The 24,553-nt window shown below is 45.1% G+C and overlaps 1 protein-coding gene across 1 annotated transcript in view; it reads right to left on the bottom strand.

The window, feature by feature from the left end:
* The window catches only part of LOC147108196 (uncharacterized), a 41,809-nt gene that overhangs the window by 4,688 nt on the left and 12,568 nt on the right, over positions 1-24,553 (bottom strand). Inside the window, exons 6-15 of the mRNA XM_086005993.1 lie at positions 23,314-23,484; positions 22,059-22,229; positions 20,720-20,890; positions 19,399-19,560; positions 18,167-18,337; positions 14,498-14,668; positions 11,908-12,078; positions 10,658-10,828; positions 4,558-4,728; positions 1,721-1,882 (exon numbers count right to left, since the gene is read on the bottom strand). Of these exons, the coding sequence (XP_085862119.1) occupies positions 1,721-1,882; positions 4,558-4,728; positions 10,658-10,828; positions 11,908-12,078; positions 14,498-14,668; positions 18,167-18,337; positions 19,399-19,560; positions 20,720-20,890; positions 22,059-22,229; positions 23,314-23,484 (1,692 nt within the window). The remainder of the gene's footprint in view (positions 1-1,720; positions 1,883-4,557; positions 4,729-10,657; positions 10,829-11,907; positions 12,079-14,497; positions 14,669-18,166; positions 18,338-19,398; positions 19,561-20,719; positions 20,891-22,058; positions 22,230-23,313; positions 23,485-24,553) is intronic.

The raw sequence follows: 24,553 nt of genomic DNA, 5'->3' as shown, positions 1-24,553 counted from the left end.
CCATGCCAGTTTCAAAGGAGGTGGGTGCCCGCCCCGCACTAGTACATGCCTACCCGAGGTGGGAAGGGATTAGTGCCAATTAACTGCCTGTTAACAGGCAGTTTTTAGCCGAATCCCTATTTTAAAGCTTGAATTGTGGGATTCCCGACGGCTCCAAACCACGCCAAGTTAGAGGAGGTGGGCCGTCGAGTTGAAGGACTTGGAGGGGTCGAGATGTCAGTGTTCAGGTGAGTGATGTTTGCATGAGTGCAAATCTAAGTGTGTTTGCTGTGTTTAAAGTGATTAAAGAAGTGTAAATTACCTTTTCTTACCTTTACAGTCTTCCTTCCTTTAGGTCCCGGGAGTCCCTCATCTCACCGGCACAGAAAGCAGAATGGCTGCGAACTGTCAAAAGTGACAGCCTGCAGCTTTCTGTGCAGGAGAGATTTCTAACTGAGTCTGTGGAGAAGGGCTCAGGTTAGAAGTAAGACTGTCAATGTTTGACAGCTTCAAACAGCTGTGAAACGCTGATATTTCATCTGTCAAAATCTCTTGACAGATGACATTTAAGGCTGTGATGTCACCTGTTGCTGCGTGGCCCTTAATTGGCCTGCTGAGCCCGCTGGGCGGGCTCAACAAGGTCAGTCAAGTTAAAATCGCGTGGATTGACCGCATCTCGATGGAGGCGGGACTACAACCTCGAAAGTTGTAGTCCCGACTCCTGAGTTAAATTCCTACCCATTCTGCTAATATTTGTTACCACTTGGGTATAATGGAAATTTGTCAGAAACATAACATAGCCAGGTTGCAGCAGCAGCAGCAATGCACCAAATGTCATGGCACATTATTCTCGACTGCATTGTTCTAGCTGACACAATAGAAGTGCAACATTTTGATGTTGTTTCATTACGTGTTCCTAATCCTGCATTATATATTTTTTTATTCGTTTATGGGATGTGGGCTTCGCTGGCAAGGCCAGCATTTATTGCCCATCCCTAATTGCCCTTGAGGAGGTGGTGGTGAGCCACCTCCTTGAACATTGTGGTGAAGGTACTCCCACAGTGCTGTTCGGTAGGGAGTTCCATGATTTTGACCCAGCGCCGATGAAGGATAGGTGATATGCTTCTAAGTCAGATGGTGTGTGACTTGGAGGGGTACTTGGAGATGGTAGTGTTCCCATGCGTCTGCTGCCCTTGTCCCTCTAGGTGGAAGAGGTTGCGGGTTTGGGAGGTGCTGCTGAAGACGCCTTGGTGAGTTGCTGCAGTGCATCTTGTAGATGGTACACACTGCAGGCACGGTATGCCGGTGGTGGAGGGGGTGAATGTTTAAGGTGGTAGACGGGGTGCCAATCAAGCGGGCTGCTTTGTCCTGAATGGTGTCAAGCTTCTTGAGTGTTGTTGAAGCTGCACTCATCCAGGCAAGTGGAGAGTATTCCACCACACTCCTTACTTGCGCCTTGTAGGTGATGGAAATGCTTTGGAGAGTCAGGAGGTGAGTCACTCACTGCAGAATACCTAGCCTCTGACCTGTTCTTGTTGCCACATTATTTATGTGGCTGGTCCAGTTAAGTTTCTGGTCAATGGTAACCCCCAGGATGTTGACGGTGGTGAATTCGGTGATGGTAATGTCATTGAATGTCAAGGGGCGGTTGTTAGATTCTCGCTTGTTGGAGATAGTCATTGCCTGGCATTTGAAAGGAATCTGAATGAAACTGCTGATAACGGTTAACTAGGATACTCACCACTTGTTGTACTGAGAGGTGCTGTTGAGATGGTCGTTGATTCAGAGGTCAATGCTAGAGTAGAGCTCCCTGTAGTTGTTGCTGCTGCTGTGCTTGTCGAAGCAGGAACTGATGTCGAGGTCGGTGCTGCAGTGGTCGACTCTGTACTTGCAGTCGATGTTTCTGTTGATGCTGTTAAAGTCGTTAATTTTGTTATATTCAAACAAATAACTTAGAACAACATACTATGAATTGTGGATGAAAGACAAACTGCTATTTCTTGTTACCACTTGGGTATAATGGAAATCTATCTGAAAGATATTGGCTCGTATTTTCCAATCGGTGGCTTCCTGTGTGCGGAGGCCTCCGATCTGGAAAAAATCTACCAACTTTCCTGAGGTCTCCCAAGGTGCGTACACTTCCGCTCCTGGGCCTCTCCAAACTCGAAATGCGCAAGCACGTATACCAGAGGAGCATGCGGTTAGCAAGCGTCTCTTGGATCATGTGGGCCAAAGGGAGCCAATAGGAGAAGGGAATCTCCCTTCATACACTTGACAGATAGACCTGTCAAATATCTGAATGGAGATCACCCCAAAAACACAGTAAAACATAAAGTAATTTTTTTTTAAAACATCACATTTTTTAAATGAGTTTAAATTACAATAAATTAAATATTGTAAACAAAAATTTAATTTTCTAAAAAAATAATCAAAGTTTTTACAGGGCTAAAAATAAACATACCTTTTTAAAAAGTATTTTAACATTATAAATCAGCGAAAAATATATATTTTTTTTACTTTTTTCAACTCATATGCTGGTAAAAGCAGGCCTTACGCTTTTATCAGGTGTAAGATTTCTCAGGGTTTTCTGCGGGCGGAGGTTCTCCAGAAAGTGGAACTACCCGCCCGCAGAGGCCCTTCTCCAGGGCAGGCGTCCGATCTGTCAAGAGCATTCTTGACAGATCGGAAATACCGGTTTTCAGTGCATGCGCTTCGCATGCCTGAAACCGGCATTTCCGATGTTCTTACGGGTGTGTACACAGCGCATACACACCTGTAGGCATCGGAATATACGGGACAATATAGCCAGGTTGCAGCAGCAGCAATGCACCAAATGTCAAGGCACATGATTCTCCCCTGCATTGTTCTAGCAGACACAATAAAACTACAACATTTTGATGTTCTTTCATTATGTTTTCCTAATCTTGCATTTGATTGAAAGGAATCAGAATGAAAGTGCTGATAAAGGTTTACTGGGATACTCACCACTTGTTGTACTGAGAGGTGCTGTTGAGATGCTCATTGATTCAGATGTCAGTGCTGGAGTAGAGCTCCCTGTAGTTGTTGCTGCTGCTGTACTTGTTGAGGCAGGAGCTGATGTCGAGGTCGGTGCTGCAGTGGTCGACTCTGTACTTGCAGTCGATGTTTCTATTGATGCTGTTAAAGTAGTTTATGTTGTTATTGATGCAAACAGAAAACTTGGAACAGCATACTATGATTTGTGCATGAAAGACAAACTGCTATTTCATTTTAATACTTCAATTAAAATGGAAATTTCACAGAAATAAAACGGGCTGGATTTTACCAGTGGGGAGTTTTTGGAGGAGGGATTCCCACATGTCAGGTTTCAGTCCCATCTCTAACAACATCTGGCCAAACCACGCTATTTTCCCTTGGTTGACCTTGTGAAGCCTGCCCAGCGGGCTTAGCAGGCCAATTAAGGGGAAGCCGGTTACAGAGAACGTCAGCGTATGACATTTCATCTGTCTCTGTGAAGCTGTCAAGCACTAACATTCTCTGTAGTTTGATGAGTTCTTGAAGTCACGACCTCATCAAACCTCTTTCTGTTGCAGAAATTAGATGGTTACTGCTTTGGAGAAGGCACCGACCATCTGTCATCTCTGCCACGGAGGTGTGAGAATCTCTGCATACCCACCGCTTTGAAGCCTGCAGGAAGAAACAAAGGTAAGTACACTTTTTCTAACACTTTCCACTTACCTCAGATACTCACCTCTCCACACTTGCACCCATCACTCACCTCCACAGCATACTTTTGGACCCCTTTGCCCCCGCAGACCCACTACTCGCCTCGCTGACCCTGGCGGGTTTCGGAGCCTTCGGGAAGCCCGCACTTATGTGGGCATAATGGGGACAATCCTCTTATCTGCCTGTTAACTACCTGTTAACAGGCAGTTAAGTGGTTGTAATCCGTTCCCGCCTCCAAGGAGACAGGACCCAGTGCAGGACGCTTTCCACCTCCTGGCAAGATTGCACGGAGGTGGATTGGGTGCGGGTTGGGCACCCAGCCCCAAATTCTGCCATTTTCCTGAAGTCCTGCCATCAAACCCACCTCCCCAGGGCTGGCAAAATCCAGCCCAACATAGCTAGGTTGCAGCAGCAGCAATGGACCAAATGTCATGGCACATGGTTCTCCTCTGCATTGTTCCAACAGACACAATAAAACAACAATATTTTGATGCTATTTCATTATGTGTTCCTAATCCTGCATTTTATTGAAAGTCTTCAAAATGAAGCTGCTGATGAAGGTTGACTAGGATACTCACCACTTGTTGTACTGAGAGGTGCTGTTGAGATGCTGTTGATTTGTAGATGAAAGTCTAACTGGTATTTCTTTTTACCACTTAGATATAATGGAAATTTCTCAGAAAGATAACATAGCCAGGTTGCAGCAGCAGCAATGCACCACATGTCATGTTTCATGATGCTCCCTTGCATTGTTCTAGCAGACACAATAAAACTACAAAATATTGATGTTGCTTCATTGTGTGTTCCTAATCCTGCAATTGATTGAAAGGCAGCAGAATTAAACTGCTGATAAACATTTACTAGGATACTCACCACTTGTTGTACTGAGAGGTGCTGTTGAGATTGTCGTTGATTCAGATGTCAATGGTGCAGCGGAGCTCCCTGTAGTTGTTGCTGCTGCTGTACTTGTTGAGGCAGGAACTGATGTCGAGGTCAGTGCTGCAGTGGTCGACTCTGTACCTGTTGTCAATGTTTCTGTTGTTGCTGTTAAAGTAGTTTATGTTGTTATTGAGTTCAATAGAAAACTTGGAACAACATACTATGATTTGTGCATGAAAGACATTCTGCTAATACTCGTTAACACTTGGGTATAATGGAAATTTGTCAGAAAAATAACTTAGCTAGGTTACAGCAGCAGCAGCAATGCATCAAATGTCATGGCACATTATTCTCGACTGCATTGTTATAGCTTGTTAAGTCTGTGTGTTATATTGCGAATTACTACACAGACCACAAGAGTAAACTTTAACAGGACTTTACTGGTTGAAGGTCAGGGCGGAACTGCCCAATAAATCATTACACAGCACTTATATACCGGTGTGGTCACCGCCGGTATTACAGTATACAGCAACCAAGATAAAGTAGTGCAACCCTTAAAATAGTTCCCTTAAAGGTGGACGGTTACATACAATAGTTCTCTTAAAGGTGGAACAGTTACATACACTACAATCCTCCCTTTTTAGCTTACAATATACCTATTCCCCATTAAACATAACATCATACATATATATCCAACTTTATGTAAAAACAGTTCACAGATTCAGTCTCTGCGGGAAACAGTTCACAGATTCAGTCTCTGCGGAAAACAGTTCACAGATTCAGTCTCTGTGGAGGCGCCTCCTGCGCTTCCTGACTCGGTCCGGATAACGCCTCGGTGGTGTAGTAGTTCTCGGTGGTGTAGTAGGTTCACGTTGCTGGGGTGACTCATCCAACAGTCCTTCACTGGACTTAACAGCTTGAACTTTCGCAACTTCAGAACCAGCCTTGCTGACTTCTAAAGGCTCGAGTCCCTTGGGAAGTTTTCCTACTTCCCTACTGATTTGGCTCAGTTCAGAGGGACCACGTGCGTGACCTGGAAGGGGTGATAATGGTTCAGATGAATCATCATCTTCATCATCATGGGACAACTCACATGAATATACGAGATTGCTGTCCTCCTCAGTATCTACGCCCTCCAAATGGTTTATTATTTCTATTTTTGGAGCTTCAACTGTGAGTGTGGCTGCGGTCTGTGCATTACTTGATTTGCAGCTATATTCACCAGAGTCTTTGGGTGTGAGATTTGTAATGGTAAGTTCTATCACCTTCTTATTTTGTTTAAATTTGTAACGGTCAGAAGCTTCGAGTAAGCTCTGGTCTTTGTACCATCTGACCATCTTGGGAGTAAGTGTAAACTCACAGCTCAAAGTAGCAGAATGCTTCTCTTCCCCTGTAATGTTCTGTAGTTCTTTGACTACCTTTGACGGAGGCTCTTTAATAGTCAGCCTTGCCTCAGATTTTGATTTCCCTGCAATAAACTGCAGCAAGCCGGTCATCTTACAAGTTGTTTTTTTCAGAGTGAGACGATGAATAGTGCCACGATGCTCAATGTCCACATCTTCAGAAGCATGAAGAATTTCACCATTTAGTATCCATTTTGGAGACTTCACGTCAGCAACTGAAAGCTCACACTCAAGAATGGCATCACTTGGCTCTGACACTTCTACATCACATATGGGTTTAATGATGGCAATTGATTGCTCTTCTACATATAACTTTGCTGTGCTTTGGTCATCTATGGCGTCGCACATGTAGTTGCCTTCATCTTCAAAAGCGACATTATTAATAACGAGCTTCCTGTACACATCTTCACTCACAATCTCATATTTATTACTGGGATGAATCTCTTTGTCTTTGTAATACCACTTGACAGCAGCATTTGACCTGGAAACCTTGCATTCGAAAATGACACGATGTTTCTCCATGTCAATCTTCTCTCTCAAGGGTTTCACAATTTTAACTGGCAATTCTTTAATTCGAAGCAAAGCTCTGGAAGTAGCGCTTTCAGCAACAACTTGATCTCTGCAGCATCTTCAGTTTTTGCCTCTGCCCCCAATTCCCTGAGTGGCTTATTACTGCTGACACTGCTCACAAAAGGGTGCTCTTTCTTCTTAGCTTTCAACTGATTGATGAATTCGACATATTCCCTTTCTTGCTCAGCTTTGATTCGTTTGGCCTCCTCGCGCAAACGGTTTGTGTGTTCCTGCTCCATTTTCTCAATCAGCTGCTTCAGCTGTCTTTCCAGATTCTCCCACTCTGTGTCAAAGAACTTTTTCTTTGCATTCATCTCTTGCTCAAAACGGTGAATCAATTGTTCCAACTGCTGTTGTAGTTTGAAATTGAGTTGAGTTCGAGCCCGGTGTTCCTCAGAAATGTGCATGTCTGTAGACTGGACAGACTCAGAATTCTCTGTCAAGCTATGTTGTTGTTGTTCGGTGTAAATCTGTTCTGATACTTTGTTCTCTTCTGAAGCATTTATGCACTCCTTCGTTTTTCCCTCATTAGTCTGCAAGTCCATTTTAGACTTGTCTTTTGCACATGGGCTGGTCTTACCATCATCGGTTCCAGAGTCTGAGCTGATTGTCTTCACCGAGTTCTCACTCTCTGCTTTGTCATTGTCACTGTTGCATATGCCCTCATCCAATATTCTGGACAAACGTGCAGGTTTGACATTTTTCTTTCCGGAACCTACCGTTATTGCTTTTAGGGAGTGCCAGTCCATATTTATTTTCCTGATCCACTCCCGTCCCAGAAGTGGTGGACCTCCCTCAGGTAGTACATATAAGTCCATTCCTTGGTGTTCTTTGCCCTTGTGTCTCACCTTGACTTTTATCTTTCCGATGGGGTATACTCTTTGCCCCGTGTATGTTTGCAATACTATCTTCGTATCCCGTAGGGGAATATGTGTGAATAACTTTTTGTAATCTTGTTTATTCATGACCGTCAACGCCGATCCGGTGTCCAAGTCCATCTTCACGTGGACTCCTGCTATCTGCAGTGTGACCCAGATAGTTTGTCGGTCAGCTTCCTTACTCACATTGTGAATTCTCAGACTACCCAGTTCCTTGCTGTTGGAGTCTGAATCCGAATTCTGTTCATCCGAACTCTTCTCAGCCACCTTGTGTACCTTGCTGTACTTTTCCTGCGGTGACTTTTTTTTGTTGCTGGTCTTCTTTCCTGACCAGCATACTTTAGCTATGTGACCAAGCTTGCCACATTTTCTACATTCCTGGTTTTTAAACCAGCATTGGTTCTGATCGTGTGTTGTCTTCCCACAACGATAACATTTCGTTGTACCCGAAGCCATTTGATCCACGTTGAGTACCGCTGCCTTCAGCTGCATTTCCGCAGTGCCTCTCGCTGCGGCTTCGTGCGATGCTGCAATAAGGACAGCCTTATCAAGTGTAAGATCGTTCTCTTCGAGTAGTCGCTTTTGTGTTCCTTCCTTCGACAACCCACACACGAACTTGTCTCTCAGTGCCTCTGTCAGATTTTCCCCAAACTGACAGTATTTCGCTAGTCTACGCAGTTCAACCAAGTACTCCGCGTTGCTTTCCTCTTTCAGTTGCGTTCTCGCATAAAATTTAAACCGTTCCGCTAACATCAGCGGTGTGGGGTTCAAATGATCCTTCAGGACAGCAACAATATTAGCGAAAGTCTGATCCGCCGGTTTAGCTGGTGATAGAAGATGCTTCAATAGCCCGTATGTCTTCACACCCATTGAGTTTAGTAAGATTAGTGCTTTATCATCATTTGATATTTTATTTGCCTTACAATATATCTCTATGCGTTCTACATACATGGCCCAATCTTCCACATCGGGATCGAAATCGTTGATGTTACCACGCTTAGGCATCTTCGCAATCTTTTTGAGAAACAACAACGAATGTTTTTTTTTAACTTTTTTTTTCAAAAATGGCGGTTTCCCGCGCTTGTCTTTTTCCCCGCCTACTTTCAAAATGGCGGTTTCCCGCGCTTGTCTTCTTCCCCGCCTACTTTCAAAATGGCGGTTTCCCGCTCTTGTCTTCTTCCCCGCCTCCGAAAATGGCGGTTTCCCGCGTTTGCCTTTCTCCCCCTCGGCTGTCGCTTGTCACTCCCGCTCGCTCGGTCTCGGTCTCCCTCGCTCGGTCTCCCTCGCTCGGTCTCGTTCTCCCTCGCTCGCTCGGTCTCGTTCTCCCTCGCTCGCTCGGTCTCCCTCGCTCTCCCGCTCGCTCGGGCTCTGTCTCTCCCGCTCGCTCGGGCTCTGTCTCTCCCTCAGCGGTTTTCAATCGTGCCTCCCAGCCCCTCTCGCAGTCCGGTCCTTTCCTCCCCCGGCTGCGGCTGAGTTCTCCGCGGTATTTTTTTTTTATTACCTCCCGCGCCTTACTATCCCGGTCGCAGCGCCTCGCGGCCTCGGTAGCTGCCCGGCCTTTTTCCCCTGTCGCGGTCGAGCTGTCTCTCAACGCTGTTGCGTCTCCCAGCCCGCTTGTAGCCCGGTCTCTCACACCGGCTGCATTCCCGCTTGTAGCCCGGTCTCTCACACCGGCTGCGTTCCCGCTTGTAGCCCGGTCTCTCACACCGGCTGCGTTTGCCTGCACCGCGGCTTCCGTGCCCTACGCTGCCCCAGTCTCAGCGCCTCTGGCCCCGACTTCTGTCCGGCTCCTTTCCCCGGCCGTGGTCAAGTTCTCCGCCCTTATATCCTCCGTTTTTTAAAAATTTTCTCCCCTACTCACAGTCAACATGGCCGACTTGCTTCTCGTCGCTGATCGGCTCACTCACCACCGTGATAGAAGGGATGATCACTGCCTGTTGCTGATGGAAGGCTTCGTGTCAGAATTCTTCCTTCTTCCTTTGCTCTGCAGACTCGAGTCTTCTCTCAGCAGAATGACGAGGGCGGATGCCTCTTCTCGACGCCCGTTAAACTGCCTTGGATGTATCTCTGCCGCAGGGTAAGATCGAACTCGTCGCCACTGTTAAGTCTGTGTGTTATATTGCGAATTACTACACAGACCACAAGAGTAAACTTTAACAGGACTTTACTGGTTGAAGGTCAGGGCGGAACTGTCCAATAAATCATTACACAGCACTTATATACCGGTGTGGTCATCGCCGGTATTACAGTATACAGCAGCCAAGATAAAGTAGTGCAACCCTTAAAATAGTTCCCTTAAAGGTGGACGGTTACATACAATAGTTCTCTTAAAGGTGGAACGGTTACATACACTACATAGCTGACACAACAGACGTGCAACATTTTGATGTTGTTTCATTATGTGTTCCTAATCCTGCATTATATATTTTTTTATTTGTTTATGGGATGTGGGCTTTGCTGGCAAGGCCAGCATTTATTGCCCATCCCTATTTGTCCTTGAGGAGGTGGTGGTGAGCCCCCTTCTTGAACCGCTGCAGCCCGTGTGGTGAAGATATTCCCACAGTGCTGTTAGGTAGGGAGTTCCAGGATTTTGACCCAGCGACGATGACGGATAGGTGATAAGCTTCTAAGTCAGGATGGTGTGTGACTTGGAGGGGGACTTGGAGATGGTGGTGTTCCCATGCGTCTGCTGCCCTTGTCCCTCTAGGTGGAAGAGGTTGCGGGTTTGGGAGGTGCTGCTGAAGACGCCTTGGTGAGTTGCTGCAGTGCATCTTGGAGATGGTACACACTGCAGCCACAGTATGCCGGTGGTGGAGGGGGTGAATGTTTAAGGTGGTAGACGGGGTGCCAATCAAGCAGGCTGCTTTGTCCTGAATGGTGTCAAGCTTCTTGAGTGTTGTTGGAGCTGCACTCATCCAGGCAAGTGGAGAGTATTCCACCACACCCCTTACTTGTGCCTTGTAGGTGATGGAAATGCTTTGGAGAGTCAGGAGGTGAGTCACTCACTGCAGAATACCTAGCCTCTGACCTGTTCTTGTTGCCACATTATTTATGTGGCTGGTCCAGTTAAGTTTCTGGTCAATGGTAACCCCCAGGATGTTGACGGTGGTGAATTCGGTGATGGTAATGTCATTGAATGTCAAGGGGCGGTTGTTAGATTCTCGCTTGTTGGAGATAGTCATTGCCTGGCATTTGAAAGGAATCTGAATGAAACTGCTGATAACGGTTAACTAGGATACACACCACTTGTTGTACTGAGAGGTGCTGTTGAGATGGTCGTTGATTCAGAGGTCAATGCTAGAGTAGAGCTCCCTGTAGTTGTTGCTGCTGCTGTGATTTTTGAAGCAGGAACTGATGTCGAGGTCGGTGCTGCAGTGGTCGACTCTGTACTTGCAGTCGATGTTTCTGTTGATGCTGTTAAAGTCGTTAATTTTGTTATATTCAAACAAATAACTTAGAACAACATACTATGAATTGTGGATGAAAGACAAACTGCTATTTCTTGTTACCACTTGGGTATAATGGAAATCTGTCTGAAAGATAATGGCTCGTATTTTCCGATCGGAGGCTTCCTGCATGCGGGGGCCTCCGATCTGGAAAAAATCTACCAACTTTCCTGACGTCTCCCAAGGTGCGTACACTTCCGCTCCTGGGCCTCTCCAAACTCGAAATGCGCAAGGCGCACGTATACGAGAGGAGCATGCGGTTCGCAAGCGTCTCTTGGATCATGTGGGCCAAAGGGAGCCAATAGGAGAAGGGAATCTCCCTTCATACACTTGACAGATAGACCTGTCAAATATCTGAATGGAGATCACCCCAAAAACACAGTAAAACATAAAGTAATTTTTTTTTTAAATCACATTTTTTAAATGAGTTTAAATTACAATAAATTAAATATTGTAAACAAAAATTTAATTTTCTAAAAAAAATAATCAAAGTTTTTACAGGGCTAAAAATAAACATACCCTTTTAAAAAGTATTTTAACATTATAAATCAGTGAAAAATATATATATTTTTTACTTTTTTCAACTCATATGCTGGTAAAAGCAGGCCTTACGCCTGCTTTTACCAGGCGTAAGATTTCTCAGGGTTTTCTGCGGGCGGTGGTTCTCCAGAAAGTGGAACTACCCGCCCGCAGAGGCCCTTCTCCAGGGCAGGCGTCCGATCTGTCAAGAGCATTCTTGACAGATCGGAAATACCGGTTTTCAGTGCATGCGCTTCGCATGCCTGAAACCGGCATTTCCGATGTTCTTACGGGTGTGTACACAGCGCGTACACACCTGTAGGCATCGGAATATACGGGACAATATAGCCAGGTTGCAGCAGCAGCAATGCACCAAATGTCATGGCACATGATTCTCCCCTGCATTGTTCTAGCAGACACAATAAAACTACAACATTTTGATGTTCTTTCATTATGTTTTCCCAATCTTGCATTTGATTGAAAGGAATCAGAATGAAAGTGCTGATAAAGGTTGACTGGGATACTCACCACTTGTTGTACTGAGAGGTGCTGTTGAGATGGTCGTTGATTCAGATGTCAATGCTGGAGTAGAGCTCCCTGTAGTTGTTGCTGCTGCTGTACTTGTTGAGGCAGGAGCTGATGTCGAAGACGGTGCTGCAGTGGTCGACTCTGTACTTGCAGTCGATGTTTCTGTTGTTGCTTTAAAGTAGTTTATGTTGTTATTGAGGCAAATGAGAAAACTTGGAACAACATACTATTGTTTCTGCATGAAAGACAAACTGTTATTTCTTGTTACCACTTGGGTATAATGGAAATGTGTCACAAAGATAATATAGCCATGTTGCAGCAGCAGCAGCAATGCACCAAATATCATGGCACATGATTCTCCCCTCATTGTTCTGGCTGACAGAATGAAACTACAAAATTTTGATGCTGTTTTATTGTGTGTTCCTAATCCTGCATTTGATTGAAAGGAATCAGAATGAAACTGCTGATAAAGGTTTACTAGGATACTCACCACTTGTACTGAGAGGTGCTGTTGAGATGGTCATGGATTGAGATGTCAGTGCTGGTGTAGAGCTCCCTGTAGTTGTTGCTGCTGCTGTGCTTGTTGAGGCAGGAGCTGATGTCGAGGTCGGTGCTGCAGTGGTCGACTCTGTACTTGCAGTCGATGTTTCTGTTGATGCTGTTAAAGTAGTTTATGTTGTTATAGAGGCAAATAGGAAACTTGGAACAACATACTATGATTTGTGCATGAAAGACAAACTGCTATTTCTTGAACCAAGGGTTTAATGAGGGTGAGGAACTTAACGTAATTAATATAAGTAGAGAAAAAGTACTAGAGAAACTAATGGGACTAAAAGCCGACAAATCCTGATGGCCTACATCCTAGGGTTTTGAAAGAGGTGGCTGACGAGATAGTGGATGCATTGGTTTTGATCTTCCAAAATTCCCTAGATTAGGAAGGTTCCCAGCGGATTTGAAGAACGCAAATGTAATACTGCTATTCAAGAAAGGAGGGAGAGAGAAAACAGGAAACTACAGGCCAGTTAGCCTGACATCAGTCATTTGGAAAATGCTGGAATCCATTGCTAAGAAAGTGGTATCAAGTCACTTCGAAAATCTAACATGATTAGGCAGAGTCAACATGGTTTTATGAAAGGGAAATCATGTTTGACCAATTTATTAGTTTTTTGAGGATGTAACTAGCAGGGTATACAAAGAGGAACCAGTGGAAGTAGTATATTTGGATTTTCAAAAGACATTCGATAAGGTGCCATATAAAAGGTTATTACACAAGATTAGGGCTCATGGGGTTGGGTGTAATATAGTAGCATGGATAAAGGATTGGTTAACGGACAGAAAACAGAGAGTATGGATAAACGGATAATTTTCAGGTTGGCAAGCTGTAACTAGTGGGGTGCCGCAAGGATCAGTGTTGGGGCCTCAGCTATTTACAATCTATATTAATGACCTAGATAAAGGAACCAAGTGTAATGTATCCAAGTTTGCTGATGATTCAAAGTTGGTGTGACAGTAAGCTGTGAGGAGAACACAGCTCGATTGATACGGCTTTTGTGCGGGTCAGGTGGCTTCCGTGTTCCAGTCCCGCCCCCAAGTACATCCAGGTGCAGGTGAGGTTACAGAAGCGATTTGTCACTGGTGAGACGTTCTCCTAATGAGGTGGGACTACACATACAATTGAAAACTTGTTACCTACAGAAAAGTCTAAATGCATTAAAAATTAATTTCCCAACATTTTCTTACCTCTGAAACTCACCAGTGCACCACTGGACCCTTCACACCTCTTCTGCAGCTGTCATCAGTACAGAAACATTACAGTAGACCCACAGCATGCCACACTTACCTGGTGTGGTGTCCGGATGTTGGGTTCACTAGAACTAGAAGGTTCACTAGATTGATTCCTGAGATGAGAGGGCTGTCCTATGATGAGAGATTGTGTAGAGTGGGTCTATACTCTCTGGAGTTTAGAAGAATGAGAGGTGATCTCTTTGAAACATACACGATTCTGAAGGGGATTGACAGGGTAGATGCTGAGAGGTTGTTTCCCCTGGCTGGAGTGTTGAGAACTAGGGGTTATAGTCTCAGGATAAATGGTAGGCTATTTAAGAGTGAGATGAGGAGGAATTTCTGCTCTCAAAGGGTTGTGAATCATTGGAATTCTCTGCCCCAGAGGGCTGTGAATGCTGAGCCTTTGAGTATATTCAAGGCTGAGATATAGATTTTTGGACTCTCGGGGAATCAAGGGATATGGAGATCGGGCAGGAAAGTAGAGTTGAGGTCAATGATCTTCCATGATCTTATGGAATGGCGGAGCAGGCTCGAGGGGCCATATGGCCTACTCCTGCTCTCATTTCTTATACTCTTATGTTACCACTTGGGTATAATGGGAATTTGTCAGAAAGATAGCAAGCCAGGTTGCAGCAGCAGCAGCTATGCACCAAATGTGATGGCATATGATTCTTCCCTACATTGTTCTAGCAGACACAATAAAACTACAACATTTTGAAGTTGTTTTATTTTGTGTTCCTAATCCTGCATTTGATTGAAAGGAATTAGAATGAAACTGCTGATAAAGGTTGACTAGGATACACACCACTTGTTGTACTGAGAGGTGCTGTTGAAATGGTCGTTGATTCAGATGTCAATGCTGGAGTAGAGCTCCCTGTAGTTGTTGCTGCTGCTGTGCTTGTTGAGGCAGGAGCTGATGTCGAGGTCGGTGCTGCAGTGGTCGGCTCTGTACTTGCAGTCGATGTTTCTGTTGATGCTGTTAAAGTAGTTAATTTTGTTATAGTCAAACAAATAACTTAGAACAACATACTATGAATTGTGCATGAAAGACAAACTGCTATTTCTTGTTACCACTTGGGTATAATGAAAATCTGTCTGAAAGATATTGGCTCGTATTTTCCGATCGGAAGCTTCCTGCGTGCGGAGGCCTCCGATCTGGAAAAAATCTACCAACTTACCTGAGGTCTCCCAAGGTGCGTACACTTCCGCTCCTGGTCCTCTCCAAACTCGAAATGCGCAAGGCGCACGTATACCAGAGGAGCATGCGGTTCGCAAGCATCTCTGGGATCATGTGGGCCAAGGGGAGCCAATAGGAGAAGGGAATCTCCCTTCATACACTTGACAGATAGACCTGTCAAATATCTGAATGGAGATCACCCCAAAAACACAGTAAAACATAAAGTAATTTTTTTTTTAAATCACATTTTTTAAATGAGTTTAAATTACAATAAATTAAATATTGTAAACAAAAATTTAATTTTCTAAAAAAAAAATCAAAGTTTTTACAGGGCTAAAAATAAACATACCCTTTTAAAAAGTATTTTAACATTATAAATCAGTGAAAAATATATATATTTTTTACTTTTTTCAACTCATATGCTGGTAAAAGCAGGCCTTACGCCTGCTTTTACCAGGCGTAAGATTTCTCAGGGTTTTCTGCGGGCGGTGGTTCTCCAGAAAGTGGAACTATCCGCCCGCAGAGGCCCTTCTCCAGGGCAGGTGTCCGATATGTCGGAAATGCCGATTTTCAGCGCATGCGCTTTGCATGCCTGAAACCGGCATTTCCGATGTTCTTACGGGTGTGTACACAGCGCATACACACCTGTAGGCATCGGAATATACGGGACAATATAGCCAGGTTGCAGCAGCAGCAATGCACCAAATATCATGGCCCATGATTCTCCCCTGCATTGTTCTAGCAGACACAATAAAACTACAACATTTTGATGTTCTTTCATTATGTTTTCCCAATCTTGCATTTGATTGAAAGGAATCAGAATGAAAGTGCTGATAAAGGTTGACTGGGATACTCACCACTTGTTGTACTGAGAGGTGCTGTTGAGACGGTCGTTGATTCAGATGTCAATACTGGAGTAGAGCTCCCTGTAGTTGGTGCTGCTGCTGTGCTTGTTGAGGCAGGAGCTGATGTCGAGGTCGGTGCTGCAGTGGTCGACTCTGTACTTACATTCGATGTTTCTGTTGATGCTGTTAAAGTAGTTTATGTTGTAAAGGCAAATAGGAAACATGGAACATCATACCATGATTTGTGCATGAAAGACAAACTGCTATTTCTTGCTAACACTTGGGTGTAATGGAAATTATTCAGAAAGATAACATAGCCAGGTTGCAGCAGCAGCAGCAATGCACCCAATGTCATGGCATTGATTCTCCCCTGCATTGTTCTAGCTGACAGAATGGGCTGGATTTTGTCAGCCCCGAGGAGGTGGGTATGGAGGCGGGACTGCTGGTAAAGTTGCAGAACCTGGGTGCGGGTGGTAAACCCGCCCCCAACCCACCTCCATGCCCTCTTGCCAGGAGGCGGGAAGTCGTCCTGCCCCGGGTCTTGTCTCCTCGAGGCGGGAAAGGGATTAAAGCCTATTAACTACCTGTTAGTTAAGAGGCAGTAAATTAGGATTAGCCCCATTTTACTTTCCGATGTGCAGGCTTCCCGACCTCGGGGAACCCTGCCAGAGTGTAGGAGACGAGTAGGAGGTCTGCGGGAGTCAAAGGGTATCTGAAAGTGCGATGTAGAGGTGAGTGATGGGTGCAAGTGTGGAGTGGTAAGTACGTAAGGTGAGTGTAAAGTGTTAGAAAATGTTCATATACCTTTGTTTCTGTCTACAGCCTTCAGCCGCTGTGGAGCCGGAGCCCCGACATCTCCATTGTAGATATCACAGACTGGCTGTTGGATCCTCTGAACCAACAGCCAGGTGATTTCTGCAAAGTTGAAAGGTTTGATGAGTCCTGAACACAAGGCCTCATTAAACTACTGAAGAGATCGCAAAGTCTCTGTTTGAAGAGTGGACTCAGTCGAGAATATTTTTGTGGACTTTATGGGATTTTTCTGAAGGTGTTTTTCCTGTGGTGGGATCGCCCTGTGCAGCTGTGTCGGGGACTGGTTTGTTACAACTCCAGAGAACGCATGGCAGTTGGCTGTGACAAAAGAACTATCTGTCACCCAGAATGTATGGGTTCGTCTGGCAGTCCTGGAAAAAGGAAGGGGCCCATTGTACTTGAACTTATTAGAAAGCCACTCTAATATGCAAAAGCACTTCTCACCTCCATCTCAGAAGAGAAGCAGAACAATGAACCCACTAGCCTCTGCCAGCCGAAGAGAAGCCAGTTTTTCCCTACACAAAGACCAAAGATATGTCACAGACTTAGGGCCATTAATCCAATCACGAATACTCATGAGTCCGATGATGACCCATCACTGATTAAGCACCGCAGTGCTTGGAAACAAAAGGATTTTAAAAGATTGGCGGGAAAGATAGGGGTAGCCAGACTCCTATAAGGATAAACCCTTTCCCACCATTCTCTCTCACTCCCGCTCCAACAAGATCGACCTAACAAGAAGTACCAGGGAAGCCGCCGAGTGGAGCGATCGAAACCCACCACGTGTGGGGGTAAGCACAGTCTCGAGTGTCCCAAGCCGGTAACCCGTGAGTTGTAAGGGCTCAGACTTTTCTCAGAAGTGAAGTTTTTGGGCTATTCCGAGGGTGGGAGCTTCGTTTGGTTCAGCCAGGTGAAGGGGTTTATGCGACTGGGTAATTCATTGGTAGGGGTGGAATTAGGGTCCACCATAGCAACAAGGGAATTACTGCTTGTTATAGTCCCCAGTTTTGTACTGTATGTATATTGTTTGTAACCTGGATTTTATTCTCCACAGAGACAGTGATTTTGTTTAGTAGTGCATGTTTTAGCCAGTGTATGTTAGACCAAATAAATATAAGTTTGATTTTTCACCGAAGCATTCCTGTCCGAGACTTATTTCATTTACACTCTGAATAATAATTCCCGGGTATAAAACTTTCGTAAGGCGGGGGCCATTCGAACCGTCCATCTAGCAATTGGGCTAGGATCAAAAACCGCTTACACTACACAGAATGTCAGTGTTTGACAGCTTCACAGAGCTGTCAAACGATGACATTTCTTCTTTCAAAACTTCTTGACAGGTGGCAGGTCATACGTTGACAGGCTCTGCCACTGCCTTCCCCCTAATTGGCCTGCAGAGCCCGCTGGGCGGCTTAACAAGGTCAATCAGGAGAAAATCCCTCTGGTTGGCCAGAAGCTGATGGAGGCGGGATTGAAAGCCGGCAAGCAGCAGCCCCGCCTCCAAAAACTTCCCATTGAGAAAATCCAGCCCAATAAAACTACAACATTTTGATGTTCTTTCATTATCTGTTCCTAATCCTGCATTTGATTGAAAGGAATCAGAATGAAACTGCTGATAAAGGTTTGCTAGGATACTCACCACTTGTTGTACTGAGAGGTGCTGTTGAGATGGTCGTTGATTCAGATGTCAGTGCTGGAGTAGAGCTCCCTGTAGTTGTTGCTGCTGCTGTGCTTGTTGAGGCAGGAGCTGATGTCGAGGTCGGTGCTGCAGTGGTCGACTCTGTACTTGCAGTCGATGTTTCTGTTGATGCTGTTAAAGTAGTTTATGTTGTTATAAAGGCAAATAGGAAACTTGGAACAGCATACCATGATTTGTGCATGAAAGACAAACTGCTATTTCTTGTTACCACTTGTGAATAATGGAAATTTGTCAGAAAGATAATGGCTCGTATTTTCCTGCGTGCGGAGGCCTCCGATCTGGAAAAAATCTATGAACTTACCTGAGGTCTTGCGTATACTTCCGCTCCTGGACCTCTCAAAACTAGAAATGCGCAGCGCCCACTTATCCCAGAGCTGCATGCGGTTCAATGTGTCCCTGGGATCACTTGGGCCAGACCAGCCAGTAGAAGAGAATCTCTCTTCATACACTTGACAGATAGACCTGTCAAATATATGAATGGAGATCACCCCAAAAACACATTAAAACATAAAATAATTTTTTTTTAAAACCATCATGTTTTTAAAATGAGTTTAAATTTCAATAAATTAAATATTTTAAACAAAAGTTTAATTTTTTGAAAAAAATAATCAAAGGTTTTTACGGAGCTAAAAATAAATTTACCTGTTTTAAAAGTATTTTTAAATTACAAATAAGTGAAAAATAATTTTTGAAAACTTTTTTTCAACTCTTATGCTGGCAGAAGCAGCTCTTACGCCTACTTTTACCAGGCGTAAGATTTCGAAGGGTTTTCTGCGGGCGGAGGTTCTCCAGAAAGCAGAACTATCTGCCCGCAGAGGCCCTTCTCCAGGGCAGGCGTCCGATCTGTCAGGAGCATTCTTGAGAGATCTGAAATACTGGTTTTCAGTGCATGCGCTTCGCATGCCTGAAACCAGTATTCACGATGTCCCTACAGGTGGGTACACAGTTCGTACACACCCGTAGGCATCAGCATATACAGGCCAATATAGCCAGGTTGCAGCAGCAGCAGCAATGCTCCAAATGTGATGGCACATGATTCTCCCCTGCATTGTTCCAGCAGACACAATAAAACTACAACATTTTGATGTTCTTTCATTGTCTGTTCCTAATCCTGCATTTGATTGAAAGGAATCAGAATGAAACTGCTGATAAAGGTTTACTAGGATACTCACCACTTGTTGTACTGAGAGGTGCTGTTGAGATGGTCGTTGATTCAGAGGTCAATACTGGAGTAGAGCTCCCTGTAGTTGTTGCTGCTGCTGTGCTTGTTGAGGCAGGAGCTGATGTCGAGGTCGGTGCTGCAGTGGTCGACTCTGTACTTGCAGTCGATGTTTCTGTTGATGCTGTTAAAGTAGTTTATGTTGTTATAAAGGCAAATAGGAAACATGGAGCAACATACTATGATTTGTGCATGAAAGACAAACTGCTATTTCTTGTTAACACTTGGGTATAATGAAAATTATTCAGAAGGATAACATAGCCAGGTTGCAGCAGCAGCAGCAATGCACCAAATGCCATGGCATTGATTCTCCCCTGCATTGTTCTAGCTGACAGAATGGGCTGAATTTTGTCAGCCCCGAGGAGGCGAGTGTGGAGGCGGGACTGCCGGTAAAGTTGCAGAATCTGGGGGCGGGTGGCAAACCCGCCCCTGACCCGACTCCTTGTCCTCTTGCCAGGAGACGGGAAGCCGTCCTGCCCTGGGTCCTGTATTCTTGAGGCGGGAAAGGGATTAAAGCCTATTAACTGCCTGTTAACAGGCAGAAAATTTGGATTATCCCCATTTTTCCTTCTGAAGTGCAGGCTTCCCGACCTCGGGGATCCCCGTCAGGGTGTAGGAGACGAGTAGGAGGTCTGCGGGGGTCAGAGAGGTCTGAAAGTGTGATGTAGTGATGGGTGCAAGTGTGGAGTGGTAAGCATGTAAGGTGAGTCTAAAGTGTTAGAAAATGTTCACTTACCTTTGTTTCTGTCTAAAGCCCTCAGCCGCTGTGGAGCCGGAGTCCCGACATCTCCATTGTAGATATCACAGACTGGCTGTTGGATCCTCCGAACCAACAGCCAGGTGATTTCTGCAAAGTTGAAAGGTTTGATGAGTCCTGAACACAAGGTCTCTTCAAACTGCACAGAATGTCAGTGTTTGACAGCTTCACAGAGCTGTCAAATGATGACATTTATACTTTCAAAACTTCTTGAAAGGTGGCACGTCAAACATTGATGTGCTCTGCCACTGACTTCCACCTAATTGGCCTGCAGAGCCTGCTGGGCGGGCTTAACAAGGTAAATCAGGAGAAACTCCTGCTGGTTGGCCAGAAGCTGATGGAGGCGGGATTGAAAGCCGGCAAGCAGCAGTCCCACCTCCAAAAACTTCCCATTGAGAAAATCCAGCCCAATAAAACTACAGCATTTTGATGTTGTTTCATTATCTGTTCCTAATCCAGCATTTGATTGAAAGGAATCAGAATGAAACTGCTGATAAAGGTTTACTAGGATACTCACCACTTGTTGTACTGAGAGGTGCTGTTGAGATGGTCGTTGATTCAGATGTCAGTGCTGGAGTAGAGCTCCCTGTAGTTGTTGCTGCTGCTGTGCTTGTTGAGGCAGGAGCTGATGTCGAGGTCGGCGCTGCAGTGGTCGATTCTGTACTTGCAGTCGATGATTCTGTTGATGCTGTTAAAGTAGTTTATGTTGTTATAAAGGCAAATAGGAAACATGGAGCAACATACTATGATTTGTGCATGAAAGACAAACTGCTATTTCTTGTTAACACTTGGGTATAATGGAAATTATTCAGAAGGATAACATAGCCAGGTTGCAGCAGCAGCAGCAATGCACCCAATGTCATGGCATTGATTCTCCCCTGCATGGTTCTAGCTGACAGAGTGGGCTGGATTTTGTCAGCCCCGAGGAGTCGGGTATGGAGGCGGGACTGCTGGTAAAGTTGCAGATTCTGGGGACAGGTGGCAAACCCTCCCCTAACCCACCTCCATGCCCTCTTGCCAGGAGGCGGGAAGCCGTCCTGCCCTTGGTCCCATCTCCTCGAGGCGGGAAAGGGATTAAAGCCTATTAACTGCCTGTTAACAGGATGTTAACAGACAGAAAATTTGGATTATCCCCATTTTTCCTGCCGATGTGCAGGCTTCCCGACCTCGGGGAACCCCGTCAGGGTGGACGAGACGAGTAGGAGGTCTGTGGGAGTCGGAAGGGTCTGAAAGTGCGATGTAGAGGTGAGTGATGGGAGCAAGTGTGGAGTGGCAAGTATGTAAGGTGAGTGTAAAGTGTTAGAAAATGTTCACTTACTTTTGTTTCTGTCTACAGCCTTCAGCCGCTGTGGAGCCGGAGTCCCGAAATCTCCATTGTAGATATCACAGACTGGCTGTTGGATCCTCCGAACCAATAGCCAGGTGATTTAATGCAAAGCTAAAGGTTTGATGAGTCCTGAAATCAAGGTCACATTAAACTACACAGAATGTCAGTGTTTGACAATTTCATAGAGCTGACAAACGATGACATTTCTTCTTTCAAAACTTCTTGACAGGTGGCACGTCATATGTTGACGTGCTCTGCCGCTGACTTCCCCCTAATTGGCCGGCAGAGCCTGCTGGGTGGGCTTAACAAGGTAAATCAGGAGAAAATCCCTCTGGTTGGCCAGAAGCTGATGGAGGCGGGATTGAAAGCCGGCAAGCAGCAGCCCCACCTCCAAAAACTTCCCATTGAGAAAATCCAGCCCAACAAAACTACAACATTTTGATGATCGTTTATTTTCTGTTCCTAATCCTGCATTTGATTGAAAGGAATCAGAATGAAACTGCTGATAAAGGTTTACTAGGATACTCACCACTTGTTGTACTGAGAGGTGCTGTTGAGATGCTCGTTGATTCAGAGGTCAATACTGGAGTAGAGCTCCCTGTAGTTGTTGCTGCTGCTGTGCTTGTTGAGGCAGGAGCTGATGTCGAGGTCGGTGCTGCAGTGGTCGACTCTGTACTTGCAGTCGATGTTTCTGTTGTTGCTGTTAAAGTAGTTAATGTTGTTAAATGTCAAACAATTAACTTAGAACAACATACTATGATTTGTGGATGAAAGACAAACTGCTATTTCTTGTTACCACTTGGGTATGATGGAAATTTTTCTGAAAGATAATGGCTCGTATTTTCCGATCGGAGGCTTCCTGTGTGCTGAGGCCCCCGATCTGGAAAAAATTTACCAACTTACCTGAGGTCTCCCAAGGGGCGTACACTTCCGCTCCTGGGCCTCTCAAAACTCGAAATGCGCAGGGCCTACGTATCCCAGAGGTGCATGCGGTTCGCAAGTGTCCCTGGGATCATGTGGGCCAGACCAGCCAATAGGAGAAGGGAATCTCCCTTCATACACTAGACAGATAGACCTGTCAAATATATGAATGGAGATCACCCCAAAAACACATTAAAACATAAAATTATTTCTTTTAAAACCATCACATTTTTAAGATGGTTTAAATTACAATAAAGTAATTATTTTAAACAAACAATTAATTTTTTGAAAAAAATAATCAAAGCTTTTGCGGGGCTAAAATATAAATTTACCTTTTTTAAAAGTATTTAAAAATTATAAATGAGGGAAAAGTAATTTTTTTTAACCTTTTTTTCAACTCTTATGCTGGTAAAAGCAGCTCTTACGCCTACTTTTACCAGGCGTAAGATTTCTAAGGGTTTTCTGCAGGCGGAGGTTCTCCAGAAAGCAGAACTATCCGCCTGCAGAGGCCCATCTCCAGGGCAGGCGTCCGATCTGTCCAGAGCATTCTTGACAGATCTGAAATACCGGTTTTCAGTGCATGCGCTTCGCATGCCTGAAACCGACATTTCCGATGTCCCTACGGGTGTGTACACAGCTCATACACACCCGTAGGCATCAGAATATACAGGCCAGTATAGCCAGGTTGCAGCAGCAGCAGCAATGCTCCAAATGTGATGGCACATGATCCTCCCCTGCATTGTTCTAGCAGACACAATAAAACTACAATATTTTGACGTTCTTTCATTATGTGTTCTTAATCCTGCATTTGATTGAAAGGAATCAGAATGAAACTGCTGATAAACGTTTACTAGGATACTCACCACTTGTTGTACTGAGAGGTGCTGTTGAGATGGTCGTTGATTCAGATGTCAGTGCTGGAGTAGAGCTCCCTGTAGTTGTTGCTGCTGCTGTGCTTGTTGAGGCAGGAGCTGATGTCGAGGTCGGTGCTGCAGTGGTCGACTCTATACTTGCATTCGATGTTTCTGTTGATGCTGTTAAAGTAGTTTATGTTGTTATAAAGGCAAATAGGAAATATGGAACAACATACTATGATTTGTGCATGAAAGACAAACTGCTATTTCTTGTTAACACTTGGGTATAATGGAAATTTTTCAGAAAGATAACATAGCCAGGTTGTAGCAGCAGCAGCAATGCACCATATGTCATGGCATCGATTCTACCCTGCATTGTTCTAGCTGACAGAATGGGTTGCTTTTGTCAGCCCTGAGGAGGTGGGTATGGAGGCGGGACTGCCGTTAAATTTGCAAACCCGCCCCCAATCCACCTCCATGCCATCTTGCCAGGAGGCGGGAAGCCGTCCCGTCTCCTCGAGGTAGTTAACCGGCAGTAAATTAGGATTATCCCCATTTCTCCTTCCAAAGTGCAGGCTTCCCAACCTCGGGGAACCCCGCCAGGGTGTAGGAGACAAGTAGGAGGTCTGCGGGGGTCGGAGGGGTTTGAAAGTGAGATGTAGAGGTGAGTGATGGGTGCAAGTGTGGAGTGGTACGTATGTAAGGTGAGTGTAAAGTTTTAGAAAATGTTCACTTACCTTTGTTTCTGTCTACAGCCTTCAGCCGGTGTGGAGCTGGAGTCCCGACATCTTCATTGTAGATTTCACAGACTGGCTGTTGGATCCTCCGAACCAACAGCCAGGTGATTTCTGCAAAGTTGAAATGTTTGATGAGTCCTGAACACAAGGTCTCATCAAATTTCACAGAATGTCAGTGTTTGACAGCTTCACAGAGCTGTCAAGCGATGACCTTTCTTCTTTCAAAACGTCTTGACAGGTGGCATGTCATACCTTGACATGCTCTGCCACTGACTTCCCCCTAATTGGCCTGCAGAGCCTGCTGGGCGGGCTTAACAAGGTCAATCAGGAGAAAATCCCGCTGGTTGGCCAGAAGCTGATGGAGGCAGGATTGAAAGCCGGCAAGCACCAATCCCACCTCCAAAAACTTCCCATTGAGAAAATCCAGCCCAATAAAACTACAACATTTTGATGTTCCTTCATTATCTGTTCCTAATCCTGCATTTGAATGAAAGGAATCAGAATGAAACTGC

Source organism: Somniosus microcephalus, chromosome 13 (genome assembly GCF_052327205.1).
Source record: "Somniosus microcephalus isolate GS21.2 chromosome 13, FLI_Smic_1.0, whole genome shotgun sequence".
NCBI classification, from domain to species: Eukaryota; Metazoa; Chordata; class Chondrichthyes; order Squaliformes; family Somniosidae; genus Somniosus; species Somniosus microcephalus.
This window is presented reverse-complemented; position numbering and strand designations above follow the sequence as displayed.